The 13599-nt window shown below is 58.4% G+C and overlaps 1 protein-coding gene across 1 annotated transcript; it reads left to right on the top strand.

The window, feature by feature from the left end:
• Positions 1–600: 600 nt before the first annotated feature.
• On the top strand, positions 601–12726 carry GUCY2D (guanylate cyclase 2D, retinal). Its single transcript, XM_016222398.2, has 18 exons — positions 601–1336; positions 1413–1717; positions 3839–4190; positions 4546–4630; positions 4907–5009; positions 5386–5490; positions 6975–7055; positions 8399–8602; positions 8692–8848; positions 9349–9498; positions 10133–10281; positions 10801–10964; positions 11057–11249; positions 11491–11665; positions 11907–12005; positions 12136–12230; positions 12370–12455; positions 12633–12726. Exons 1-18 carry the CDS (start codon positions 601–603, stop codon positions 12724–12726), a joined length of 3333 nt encoding a protein of 1110 aa, XP_016077884.2.
• Positions 12727–13599: the final 873 nt, after the last annotated feature.

Here is a 13599-nt window from a genome sequence, read left to right as displayed (position 1 = left end):
GACCTGCAGCTTCTTTTGTGCTGGGGCCTGGGGTCCGGGTGTTGAGGAGCATGGAGAGCAAAGAATCTGGCCGGTTGCCTGGGTGCCAGGAGAGATACCACCCAGAAAGCCCCATCCCCCACCAGCCCCTCCCCGCCTGATTAAGGGACCCTAATAAGCTTAGGTAGATTAAGGGCTCTGGCCAGCTGTTCCCACACCCCCGCCCCGGGCCGGGCTGGCAAAGGAGCCCTGTGGGAGGGCGTGTGGCCCCTCACCTCCGCCCTGAGCCCCAGCCGAGCCCCGTACTTTGCGGTGAGTGGCTCGGGGTCCCTTCTCTCCTGATGCTTCTAAGGAGCGCGCGGGCCCGTCCCCTCTGACGCCCGCGGCTCGGACGAGCGGGGAGGGGCAGACAAAAGGGAACAGGAGGCAGAGGGGCGGGGGATGCGGGGCGCTTCTGGGCCATGCCCGTGACCCCCATCTCGGCATCCGAGCCTGCGGAGGTGAGGTGCAGATACGCCACGGGTTCCTTGGGCTTCGAGAAACGGGGTTGCGGAGAGAGCCTAGGAGGGTCCGGGGGCCTCTTCGTTCTCCCCGCTCTGTTTGTGCTCACAGAAGCCCGCCATGCCCCCCTGCGCCGCCCTCGCGGGGGGTCTTCGGGACCCGCGGCCCCGCGCCCCCGCGCGGTGGGCTCCCTGCCCCCGCGGCCTCCCCGGGGCGCGGCCCCGGCCCCGGGCCCGGCTCCAGCTGCTGCTGCTGCTGCTGCTCCTTCCGCCGCCTTCGGCCCCCTCGGCCGTGTTCACCGTGGGGGTGCTAGGCCCCTGGGCCTGCGACCCCATCTTCGCCCGCGCCCGCGCCGACCTGGCCGCGCGCCTGGCCGCCGCCCGCCTGAACCGCGCCCGGGCCCCGGAGGGCGGCCCCCGCTTCGAGGTCGCGCTGCTGCCGGAGCCGTGCCGCACGCCGGGCTCGCTGGAGGCCGTGTCCTCCGCGCTGGCCCGCGTCTCGGGTCTCGTGGGTCCCGTGAACCCTGCAGCCTGCCGCCCGGCCGAGCTCCTGGCCCAAGAGGCGGGGGTCGCGCTGGTGCCCTGGGGCTGCCCCGGGACGCGGGCAGCGGGCACCACCGCCCCCGCCGGGACGCCCGCGGCGGACGCCCTCTACGCCCTCCTTCGCGCGTTCCGCTGGGCGCGCGTGGCCCTGGTCACCGCCCCCCAGGACCTGTGGGTGGAGGCGGGACGCTCGCTGGCCGCGGCGCTCAGGGCCCGGGGGCTGCCGGTTGCCCTGGTGACCGCCATGGAGCCCTCCGATCTGTCTGGAGCCCGCGAGGCCCTGAGGAGGGTCCGGGACGGGCCCGGAGTCCGAGGTGGGCTCCCCGCGGGGGCGGGGAGGTCGGCCGCCGCTCGGCCCGGCGGGTCGCTGAGGGGAGTGTCTGTGCACAGCGGTGATCATGGTGATGCACTCGGTGCTGCTGGGCGGCCAGGAGCAACGCTGCCTGCTGGAGGCTGCAGAGGAGCTGGGCCTGGCCGACGGCGCCCTGGTCTTCCTGCCCTTCGACACGCTCCACTACGCCTTGTCCCCGGGCCCGGAGGCCTTGGCCGTGCTGGCCAACAGCTCACAGCTCCGCAGGGCCCACGACGCGGTCCTCACGCTCACGCGCCGCTGCCCCGCTGGAGGCAGCGTGCTGGACAGTCTGCGACGGGCCCGGGAGCGCCGGGAGCTGCCTCCTGACCTTAATCTGCAGCAGGTGCAGGGATGGGGAGGGGAGGAGGGGGGGAGAGCTGGGAGGAAAGCAGAGGATGGCCAAAGAGGGGACGGGAGGCTGGAGGCGGTGGGGAGAGAAGTGGGTGGAGTAATGGACGAGAGGAGGGTGCGGCCAGAGGGGGAGAGGGGCCGGCGGTAGGGAGGGAATAGCTAGCAGCCCCCCCTGTGCCGGGGACCCCTGGGTAATGTAGGCGCCCTGGTCTCGCTTGGGCATCTTAGTGTACTGAGATCGCTTTCAGAGAGACTGCCATGAGTGCTCTCTCGTTCAGCTCCAAGGAGTGAGCCCTAAATTCTACAACATCTTTGCAGTCTCCTTCAAGTAAAGTCGCCTCCAGCACCACCTAACATACAGACTGTAATAGACTGTAAGGCTGGTGTTCTTAAAAGCAGGAAGGAAGGAGGGTGTAGAGCCAACCTCCATGCCCATTTCAGAGGTGTTCCCTCCCGGGGGCAGGGGTCTTCATCTGGTGGTTTTAACTTTTTCAGAGCCTGGGCATCTTGTGAGAAGCAGAAGGTCCCTAGGTGGAGCCAGTAGCTTCTGTAATCATTCAGCTCCACAGCTCATTCCCCAAACCAGCTAATACCCAGGATTCCCTGAGAACCGAGAATCCCAGTTCAGACCATCTAGCCCCACCCTGTTCATAAAAGGGGGGCTATAAACCACTAAGATAGAAGGGAATTTAGATGTCAGTGGGCAGTAAAGTAACTACTAAAAGGGCCCTACACAAAGGGCTGCATATGAGAGAGGGCTATAAGTCGTGGAGAGGAGGGGTTTTAAAATATCCCCCCTAATTCCCCTAGTCTCCTCCACCCAAATTTGGGGTAGCCAGTGGGGAGAAAGGATGGGAACAGGAACAGAGGTGGGATGGAGTAAAAGTGAGAAAGAGAGTGGAGAAAGTGCTGAAGAACACCTCTTCGGCTCTCAGTAAGTAGCACAGCCTTCCATCCAGCTGCCCAAGTGAGATTCCTGGGAGTCACTCTTGACCTCTCTAATCCTTTCCCCCCCAACATCTAGACATAAAGTCCTGTCACTTTTACTTCCTAAAGGTTCTTTGAATCCATCCACTTTCTCTGTTCTCACTGTCGCTGCCCTGGTTCAAGCCACAGCATCTCTGGTCCAAATATCAAAATCTCCCAAATGGTCTCTGTTTCAGTGCTTACCTGCCCTAGGCCTTTCTCCACCCAACGATCAGACTGAACCTCAGAAATCTGACTATGTCACACCTCTGTTCAAAGCCTCCAAGTGGCTTTTCTTGCAGGATAAACGCAGGTCTCTTCCCATAGCTGACCAGGTCTGGTGTCTTCCTCTCTCTTCCTCTTGAAGTTCCTTGAACTTCAATCCAACCAGCTACGTTGCTTCTCTAAACACGTCCTTGTCTTTCACCTCTGCGCTGCGGGTGCCCTGTTTCTGCTCTCTTGCTCTAACTGTCCTCCAGGTAACTCTGACTCATTTCCTGAAGGATGGCCACTTCTTCTGGAGGCCTCCTCCTCCTGTCCAGCCTGGGTTGGGGCCCTTCTTCCTGTCTCCACAGCTCCCTGGACCTCACTCATTGCACTGCCTTAACTTCCCATCTGTCTCCCCAACTAGATGAAAAATCCCCCGAGACAGGGATTCTGTCTTGTATATCGATATATCCCTAGTGCTTTACACACTGCCTGGCACTGTGAGAGATGGGAACTGGGAGCAATAGAGAGGCTCCACAAGGTGTTGGGGAATGAAAAGAAGGAAAAATTGAAAATAGAAGCTAACCAAAAGATGGGAAAGAAGGCTTTTAGGTGAATGGTAGGTAATGGTATTAAAAATATATTCAGGGCAACCAACAGGAAAGGGAAGAGAGGATCTGTAGGTAATGGAGAGTGAGAATTAACCAACGGTGAGAAGAGTCTAAGGATCCTGAAAGGAGGGAAGGTCAATGGGGAAAAGGGGTGGGATAGCCAGTGGGAGAGAGGGGGAGAGAAAATGAGGGATATAGGAACCCTAACTAGCAGCTGAGAACAGTCAAGGGCTTGAAGGGCTTGAAGGGCTCAGGGAAAAGATGAAGGGCAGTAAGTCTGTTTATGGGCCTTGACCCCAAACCCTGAGCCCTTTATTCTCCTTCCCCAGGTATCCCCACTCTTCGGCACCATCTATGATGCGGTCTTCTTGTTGGCGGGGGGCGTGGTGCGAGCGCGGGCAGCTGTTGGTGGCAGCTGGGTGTCCGGAGCAGCTGTGGCCCGCCACATTCACGATGCCCAGGTCCCAGGCTTCTGCGGGGCCCTGGGAGGAGCTGAGGAGCCCCCATTTGTGCTGTTGGACACGGACGAGGCGGGAGACAAGCTGCTGGCTACATACATGCTGGACCCCACCCGGGGCTCCTTCCACTCTGCTGGGACCCCAGTGCATTTCCCTAGAGGGGGCCAGGGTCCTGGGCCTGACCCCTCCTGCTGGTTTGACCCAGACATCATCTGCAGTGGAGGTGAGGGCAAACACCCAGCCTCCACTAGGACAGTTACCAGGGACCTCCCACAAACTGGTGAAAGAGGGTGAACTCTTCCTGTAACTCTTCTTTGAGGCCCTCTCAGGTCCTCCTCAGACCCCATACTTGTGCAGGGCCTCTGTCTTGCTGAGCCCCCAAAGCCCTCTTGAAACCTTTCTAGCATTCCCAGATGCTCCCTCTTTGCAGAATTCATGACCTTTTGCTAGTTCCCTTTCTTGGCTCCCATCCCCCTTTCCAGGAGCCTCCAGGATTTGACATGACTGCATACTTCCCTAGAAAGGGTGCTTCCCCTCCGCCATGGTCCTCAGTGTCTCTCCTCTCACTGCCCCTCCAGGAGTGGATCCTGGTCTCGTCTTTATCGGTTTCCTCCTGGTGGTTGGGATGGGGCTGACCGGGGCCTTCCTGGCCCATTATGTGAGGTGAGTAGGGAAGTGAGGTAAGTAGGAGATGACCTTGGCTCTCTACATGCCAGAAATGCAACTGTACAGCAAAGACAGCAGTCTGGGTCCACTCAAGATAGAAGGGAGAATTTTTTGGAAGGGGGCAGGGGAAAGGGGTCCTGGAAGTCTGGCAGAGTCCCAAGGGGATGTCTAGTTTGGGGATAGCTGCCCTCCTCTGAGCCAACATTATCCCCTGCTGGCCTCCTCTCATGCACCTTGTTACCCTTTGTGGAGATGACCTCCTTCCCCTACCAGGCACCAGCTGCTTCATATCCAAATGATCTCAGGCCCCAACAAGATCATCTTAACTCTGGATGACATCACCTTCCTCCACCCACCAGGGGGCAGCTCTCAAAAGGTGGGAGAAGCAGGGAGCCAGGATCCAGCTGTCCTCCATGTATATCTGGTCCCCTGCCTGGGTAGCCCTCACCCTAGCCCCCAACTGGAAAGGAGATCTGGTGTCTGCTCTAGCTCTGTCCCAGGTCTTATGTGTGCAATGAGGGTAACAGCCCCTGTTCTGACTGCTTTCCTGGAACAGTGTGAAGCTCCAACAAGAAAATGAATGTTGTGTAAACTGTAAAATGCTGTGCCCTTGGAAAGTATTGTCATTATCACCTTCCCTAATAAAGATTTCTTCCTCTCCCCTTTTTAATCCCTAGAACTCTGCCTGAGAACTCAATATATCCAGGACTCTGAATATATTTTGACCCCTTGCATTGACCTCTACCTTCCAGGTGGCCCAGAGTAGTAGTCGGTCGAGTCTGGTTGCCCGCAGTGTGTCAGACATTCGCAGCGTCCCCAGCCAGCCCCCGGATGGCTCCAATATCGGCCTCTATGAGGTGAGCCTGACCCCCAACTAGGCTGAGCTCTGCCCCTAGAGTCCTGTCATATCCTGCGGGCTCCAGGAAATGGGGATAGGACCCCAGAAAATCTAGGGAGAAGTCGTAAATTTCTCAAAGGGAAGCATCTGGTGATCCTCTCTGCCCCAGTATTTTCCCTTAGCTGTTATCCAGGTGAGGGGTCCTCAAAAGCCAATCACTGTGACCTGGGGGCTGGTGACCTGACTGGTGGAGAGTGTGCTGGGACCAGCATACAGCCTGGTGTAGCCACTGAGACTATCCCCCACCTTGTTGGGAGCCCCTGGCACTGCCCCCTCAGTGATAAGCCTTCAGTTACTGAAGGGCACAGGCCTCCCTAGAAAGATGGGGGCAGAGGAACTTCTGGGATGTGGATTGTTCAGGATGGGGAGTTTCCAGACAGGGCTACCCCCGACTCAACCAGACCCATGTTTTGGCCCCACCCAGCATTTCCACCCAATTCCAACCAGACTCAGAAACAGCAAGCCTTAGAAGGGAAAAAGAAAGTCACAAAAGGGCATGAGGACATTAACTGTGGTGTCAGCAAATCTGATGTGGTGGAATGAGCGGGAAATAATGTGAACAAACTCAGGGAGCACTGAGCAAGAGCTCAGTTAATCGGGAGGGGGGGACATTTAGCTCCTGAGTGTCAGGTCACAGAGAGACTATAGAGACTGCTAGTATGTCATGTAGCGGCCATCACGCCATTTCTCAGGGCAGCACTATAGTCATTTTAGGCAGGTTAGTCTTCACTGTATGAGACTACCCTGTGCCCTGAAGCATGTTTAGTGTCTCCTGTCTCTGGTCCTATTTACTAAACATAGCCCTCCGTTTCTGGGACAATTAAAAATGTCTCTACTTTTATTTCCAAATACTTGTTAGGGGTCAGTATCAAACCCCCCAAATTATCTTCTCTTCCAAATCCCTATCAACAGGCAAGGCCAGCTACAAGGTCTAGGGCAAAATAAAAATGAAGGGCCCCTTGTTCATCAAGACGACAACAGCAGATCACTGAACCAAGCTCAAGCCTACTGAACATGGGCCCTGGTATGACCTCATAAGCTGCCATCAGCTGAGGACAATGAGGCCCAGAGCTCTGAGGGGAGCTACCTAAACTTCACCGTTAGTCTATAGTAAAATCTGATCTACCCAGACTCCTGACTCCCATCACAGTGCTCTCTCATGGCAACAGATGGTGATGAGGGCTATGACTTCAATGACATTCATGTTGGCAATGGCTTAATAGGTTAGCACATCTGGGATGGTGAGGACAGCCATTCAGGCCTTCTGCATCTCTTAGCCAGGGGTGGGCTCTCACCCAGCTAGCTGTGAAGTGGACTGGTAGACATCAAACCCCTGACTCCTCACACTCTTTGTCACATAGATGTTCTGGGGCAGTAGGCCAGTGGAAGTGGGGGCCCTAGGGCTCTTTGTAACTGAATTCACTACTCCCATTTCTGCTCCAGGGAGACTGGGTTTGGCTGAAGAAATTCCCAGGGGATCAGCACATAGCTATCCGCCCAGCAACCAAGACAGTCTTCTCCAAGGTGAGAGTTTGGCTCATGATGGGGTGCAGGGTAGCCATCATTTCTTCCTCCTTGCCTTTTCTTTGCAGTTGAGTACACAGGTAGGCCCCAATGTGGGATAGATCAAGAGGTCTCAGTGAAGTGTCTCCTCCTCTCTAAAGCAGGTTTCCCATTATGCTCTCTGATAGCACTAGTTCTTTCCTTTGATGTGCTTGTCAGAACTTGTAATTGTATGTTCATCTGTGAGCCTGATTATTTCTTATCTGCCTCCCTAACTAGACTGTAAGCTGTGTGAGGGCTTCCTTCTGCCCTCTCCATTATATTTTTAGCACCTAGCACAGTGTCTGGAGCATTAGAGAGACCCGATGAATATTTGTCGAGTGAATGATAGGAAATAAAAAATGGTTTCTAGTTCTGTCAGGTCATTCACACAGAATGGCCTAGTTGATGCACACTGAGTGAAATGAAAGTTGGCAAGGAGGCTATAAACTGGCTTTTTCTGGTCTTTCCAACCTTAATGCCCACCTTACCCTAACACCATGAGCCTTGGCCTGGCCTCCTCTGATGCCTCCTCAGCTGCTCTTGGTCATAGCGGCAGAATCACTTAAGTGGACTACTTGCATGGGACTAGATCGCCATTTAATAGCAGGCATTTAAGATGGGGAGGAAAAAAAAGCCCAAAGGAAAGCTAGAAAGGCACCAGTCACCTGCTAGCCCCCATTTCCCAGCATACCCAGATGGTGAGCACCTGGGTCTAGTGGAGTGAGTGTGGCCTTGTTGATGGCTCTCTGGGACCACAGCTTGACTACTCAGTCGTACTTCCCGAACTTGGGGAGGGCGGGAGTCTCAGACATAGGTGACCCAAGGATGTAACGGAGCAAAGCAGCCCTGGGCCAACTTGCCAGCACAAGCCATTTCTGGAGTTTTGGTTTTTGGTGTGTTTTTTTTTTTAAAGCAGTGCAGCTTCTCCCTGGTTCTTCCTGCAAAGGCTATTTCATCGGAAGGGGAGGGTGGTGATGCCAGGGGCTTCTCCTTAAGGTGTTTTTCCTTAAGACATGGGCAGTTCTGATGGTAAATAAATCAGAATCTGCCTAGATCCTGATGACCAGTGCACGGGTATCTTTTCATTCATAACTTTAAACTAAACCAGACTCAGTAGCTGAAGGGCAGCCTTTGAAGATGTCTTTTCCAGAGAGAAGTTATCTGTAAAAGGAAGCCCCCCCCCCCCACATGCCCAATAGACCTTCCATTCACCATGATGATCCCATTTTCCCAGTTTGGATACTTGAAAACGGTCCTGAATAACAGCCTCCTCCCCACCTTGCTCCCCGGGCAGAAAATGCCTGTTAACTTCCCCCTCTCAGCTCCGGGAGCTCCGGCACGAGAACGTGGCCCTCTACCTGGGGCTGTTCCTGGCGGGCGGGGCGGACGGCGCGGGCCCCGGGGAGGGCACGCTCGCGGTGGTCTCCGAGCACTGCGCCCGGGGCTCCCTGCACGACCTGCTGGCCCAGAGAGACATCAAGCTGGACTGGATGTTCAAGTCCTCCCTCCTGCTGGACCTCATCAAGGTGCGTGGGGGTGGGGGGTGTAGGAGGGGTGCGGGAGGCGCGGGCAGGGGAGCGGCGAGCTGAAGCTGCCTCCCGCCCACCCCCTGCAGGGAATGCGGTACCTGCACCACCGAGGGGTGCCCCACGGGCGACTGAAGTCCCGGAACTGCGTGGTGGACGGGAGATTCGTGCTCAAGGTCACCGACCACGGCCACGGGAGACTACTGGAGGCTCAGAGGGTGTTACCAGCGCCTGCCAGCGCGGAGGGTGGGGTTCCCTGGCTGCCTCGGCGGCGGAGGAGCATCCCCCGCCCCGGGATCCCCATTATTTCAAGGGCCCTGCCTTCCCTCCCTTCTTCCCTCCGCCCTCGAATTCTCTCCGTCGCGCAGCCACCGGACGCGACTCCTGCTGCGGAAAAGGCCTTGTGACCTCTGAGAAGCGGAGGGTGGACTGTGAAACCCGGGGGGCGGGGGCGTTGTAAGGGGGCGCACTTGTCTCTGAGGAGTGGGCCTCCTGCCCCTGCCGCAGGGTCTGTTCTAAGTGGGCTTTTGCCTAAGGCTGGGGGCTGGGCTTTTCCTGAGACCAGCTGTGGGTAGGCTCCCCCGGAGATTGCAGCGGGCTGGCTGCAGGGCGGGACTGGGGGGAGGGGGGGCGGGGGGGGGTTGGTGAGTGGGTGTGAGCCTGGGCTTTCCGGTGGCGTGGGGGTGGGGTCTGTCCCCAGTCCCCCGAGGCCCTCCGCGTGCCCACGCCCTCTTCCCCGACCGCAGACCAGCTGTGGACAGCCCCGGAGCTGCTGCGCGACCCAGCCCTGGGGCGCCGGGGAACGCTGGCCGGCGACGTCTTCAGCCTGGGGGTCATCATGCAGGAGGTCGTGTGCCGCAGCGCCCCCTACGCCATGCTGGAGCTGGCGCCCGAGGGTACCGCCACCCCCGGTGGAGTGTGGGCTAGAAAGGCACCCGGCTGTTGGGCAGAGCCTGGCCACACCCAGCCTCGCTCTTTTCCGAAAGCCCAGTGCTGAGACTTAATTATGCGGGCCTCCCTTCAAGCGGGGCTCTCCAGGGTCAGCAGCCAGCCAGGCACCAGCATAGGAAGGGGCAGCTCTCAGGCGCCCAGACTGGAGTGGGTTCCTCCGTCCTGATCCTGGGCTCCAGCCGGCTCCCCCAACGGATGGAACAGGTTCCTCTCTAGTTCTTGGGGGCCCCACGGAGGCAGCAGGGTGAGGGGAAGATGGGAAGAGAGCAGCTGGACGCGGTTCAAAGTTAAGTTACTTACCACCTATAGGACTCAGCAAGCTACGTGATCGTCCAAACCCTCACTTTTCTTACGTGTAATAAAGGGTAGTCTCTGCCAGTGACTTCTTACTGTCCCTTGTCTTTCAGGGTTCAGGATCCCCTTGTTCCCAGCAACCCCCATCCACACTACACTTCCCCACTTACCAAAGCTCTGATTTAAGGGACTCTTTCCAGTCTCCCCATCTTGAGCTTCAACAATCAGGCAGTCAGAGAGCGTTTCTGTTCTGGTACCCCCTCTCATGGTCCCCTGTGCCTCCAGAAGTGGTGCAGAGGGTGCAGAACCCCCCTCCGCTGTGTCGGCCCTTGGTTTCCGTGGACCAGGCACCCATGGAGTGCATCCAGCTGATGAAACAGTGCTGGGCAGAACAGCCGGACCATCGGCCTTCCATGGACCGCACCTTCAACCTGGTTAGGGGCTGGGATTGGGCAAGGGCTGGGCTAGCCACTTGTCAGCAACCTGGGGAGCCTGCAGGAAGGCAGGCTGGCAGGATTTCTGACCTTCCAGGCTTTTTCCTAAGGAGTAGACTGAGGACTGGGGGTTTGGTGGAGGGTTGTAGAGGCCTTTGGAGCCTGAGATAGAGCTGTAGGTGGGAGAAAGACTTAATTCAACTCAACATTTATTGAAAACCAAGTATGTGCTTGGCCTAATGTGGCAGAAAGACCCTTGGCCTGGGAATAGAAAGGCTGGATTGGTTCCAGTGCTCTATCAATTGCTAGCTGACCTTATGGAGCCCCTGTTTCCTGTGTGCCCACTAATAATGTGTGAAAACACAGTGCCCAGCACCCTGGGGTATTTGTGGGAGGCGGCCTTGATGAGTTGAAGATGAATGAGTGGGAGGGGGAGAGAATCAGGCATAATACAGCCCCATGAGAGAACCATGGCGGCAGAGGTCCTCAGCAGCCCCACCAGCTTCCTCCTACTATTAGTTCAAGAGCATCAACAAGGGCCGAAAGACCAACATTATCGACTCCATGCTACGGATGCTGGAGCAGTACTCCAGTAACCTGGAGGACCTGATCCGGGAGCGCACGGAGGAGCTGGAGCTGGAAAAGCAGAAGACAGACAGACTACTCACCCAGATGCTCCCTCCGTGGGTGCCAGTGGGGAAAGGGTGGGGAGCGCAGCTGGAGTCCAGCCAGACGGGGGTAGCCTCCAGGTCACGTCACCACCTGCCATCCCTAGGTCTGTGGCTGAAGCTCTGAAGATGGGGACACCTGTGGAGCCCGAGTATTTTGAGGAGGTGACACTGTACTTTAGCGACATTGTGGGCTTCACCACCATCTCCGCCATGAGTGAGCCCATCGAAGTCGTGGACCTGCTCAACGACCTCTATTCGCTCTTCGATGCCATCATTGGCTCCCATGATGTCTACAAGGTGGGGTGTGTAGGGAACAAGCCCTTCCTCAGGTGCAGCTTCCAGCCCAGCCCTTCCTGCTCAGCCCCCGGGCCACCAGCCAGGCCTCCTTCCCAGCTCTCCCATTCCTTACCGCTTCTGCCAGTCCCCCGCGCAGTCCCCCAGGACCTCGGCGCTTAAACCCATGTTAGGCCTCCTTACACGAGACAATCACTTTGTGAGAACAGGGTGCTCAGCACTGCATGCCTACATTTTCTCTCAGGTGGAGACAATTGGGGACGCCTATATGGTGGCCTCCGGGCTGCCCCAGCGCAATGGGCAGCGGCACGCCGCCGAGATCGCCAACATGGCCCTGGACATCCTCAGCGCCGTGGGCTCCTTCCACATGCGCCACATGCCCGAGGTGCCCGTGCGCATCCGCATTGGCTTGCACTCGGGTAACTCCCTGGGGCCCGGCTCTAGGCTTTCCAGGCAGGACGGAGCCCCGGCAGTGGGGGCGCGGGGGCTTGTCAAGCTACCTTTGCGTACGAGGCACTGCGCTGTACTTAGGGAACCTTGAGCGCGTTTCCCTGGGAAGCCGGGGAGATTTGGTATGCGAAGCTCCCCCTAGGCCTTAGGTGGCGTCCAGCCGCCAGCTCCTCCCCGCGCCTCCGCCCCGCCAACCCCGCGTCTCCGCAGGCCCGTGCGTGGCGGGCGTGGTGGGCCTCACCATGCCGCGGTACTGCCTCTTTGGGGACACCGTCAACACCGCCTCGCGCATGGAGTCCACCGGGCTGCGTGAGTGTGACGCGGTGGGGGAGGGGCGGAGGGAGGTGGGGCGACGTCGCGGGGTCCAGGAGGGAACCGGCCAGGAGGTGGACGCGGGAGGTGAGTCCCGAGGTCACCGCGTCCCCTGCCTGTGGCCCAGCTTACCGCATCCACGTGAACGTGAGCACCGTGCGGATCCTCCGCGCTCTAGACCAGGGCTTCCAGACCGAGGTGCGCGGCCGCACGGAGCTGAAGGTGAGGCCGGGCCCACGTCCTGCACCGGGGCCGGGGACACGGCTCGCCACGCCCGGCCACGCCCGGCCCCCGGTCTCCCCGCTCCCCCTGGCCCTCCAGATCCACCCGCTGAAGTCCTCCGCTCCCCCGTGTCTTCCAGGGCAAGGGCACCGAGGAAACGCACTGGCTGGTGGGCAGGCGCGGCTTCAACAAGCCCATCCCCAAACCTCCAGACCTGCAACCAGGGTAAAGAGCCGGCATCCGCAGGCGGGCAGGTTACGAGCGCCGGGCACTGGCCCCGAGGGCCCTCTCCTTGCCTCTGGCTCTGCGCCTGACCTCGCCCAGCCGCCAAGTAGCGAGACCTGGGCCCTGCCCTCCCAAGTCCCATTCCGGACCCCTGAGACAGTCGCCCTGTCCCTGCAGGGCCAGCCACCACGGCATCAACCTGCAGGAGATACCCCCCGAGCGGCGTCGGAAGCTGGAGAAGGCGAGGCCGGGCCAGTTCTCGGGAAAGTGAGGCCCGCCTGGCACAGGTGCTGCCCCGTGGTTCCCACGCCCAGCTGCCATTCTCCCCCAGGCTCCAGAGGCTACACGCCTCTGGGAGAAGCTTCCTGGGGGTCTGGCGCCTCTCTCCCAGCCTAAGGACTAGCCCCGCCTGCAACTTCCCACCCAAGCCAGGTGTCCTGGTTTCTCTCTGACTTAGAGAGCCTGGGCTGGTTCCTAAACCCAGATATTTCCCTTGGGAGGGAAGCACCAGCCACACAAATGCTGGTAGGGTAGGTCTGGAGTGGTCCAGGAATTCAGACTTGGGAACCCCTGTAACCATGACCTCCTGCGACCTGTCATCTCACCCCCCACTGCATTAACCAGTCCCCCACCCCCACAGGCTGTGCACTGCACAAGAGACAGAACTCTAGGAGGCAGCATTCACCAGAGGATAGCATGAGGGCTGCCCCTAGAGTTCTGTTAGGGCAGGAGCCCTTCTGTGCTCTACCCTCCTTCAAGGAACTCTGATCCATGACCCTCCCCTTCCTAGGTGAACACTCATGATTCCTTTCCACGATTTCCTCTGAGACACTCCTCTTCCTCTCAGGATTATTCCAGAAGGTCCTCTTCCTGAAAGTTGCTGCTATAGGTGACCAAAATCTGTCTACTACCAGTGGCTTCTGCGCAGCTTTTCATCAAAGGATTCTGGGCCTTTGGAAGAGCTGGTTGCCAACCAGCTGTGTGACCTTGGGAAAGTCTCATGCATTCTCTGGGCTTGGTTTCCCCTCCATGGTGAAATGGAGAGTGGCCTAGGTGGTTTCTACACCCCCTGGCTCTGACAGCTGGGTTTTAGAATTGTCGGCCTTGGGATATAGGGCACTGGGAATGTGACCAGCCCCAGTGA

The sequence above is a fragment of the Miniopterus natalensis genome, chromosome 17 (assembly GCF_054644295.1).
Source record: "Miniopterus natalensis isolate mMinNat1 chromosome 17, mMinNat1.hap1, whole genome shotgun sequence".
Lineage (NCBI taxonomy): Eukaryota > Metazoa > Chordata > Mammalia > Chiroptera > Miniopteridae > Miniopterus > Miniopterus natalensis.
Note: the sequence above shows the minus strand (reverse complement) of the source record. Positions and strands in the feature narration are given on the sequence as shown.

What these genes read in the sequence shown, in the direction of transcription:
- GUCY2D (XM_016222398.2), top strand. Translation starts at nt 601, where the DNA reads ATGCCCCCCTGCGCCGCCCTCGCGGGGGGTCTTCGGGACCCGCGGCCC. An exon ending in CCAAGACAGTCTTCTCCAAG is followed by an intron (nt 7,056 to 8,398) that starts GTGAGAGTTTGG and finishes TCCCCCTCTCAG; the next exon opens with CTCCGGGAGCTCCGGCACGA. An exon ending in CTCACCCAGATGCTCCCTCC is followed by an intron (nt 10,965 to 11,056) that starts GTGGGTGCCAGT and finishes TGCCATCCCTAG; the next exon opens with GTCTGTGGCTGAAGCTCTGA.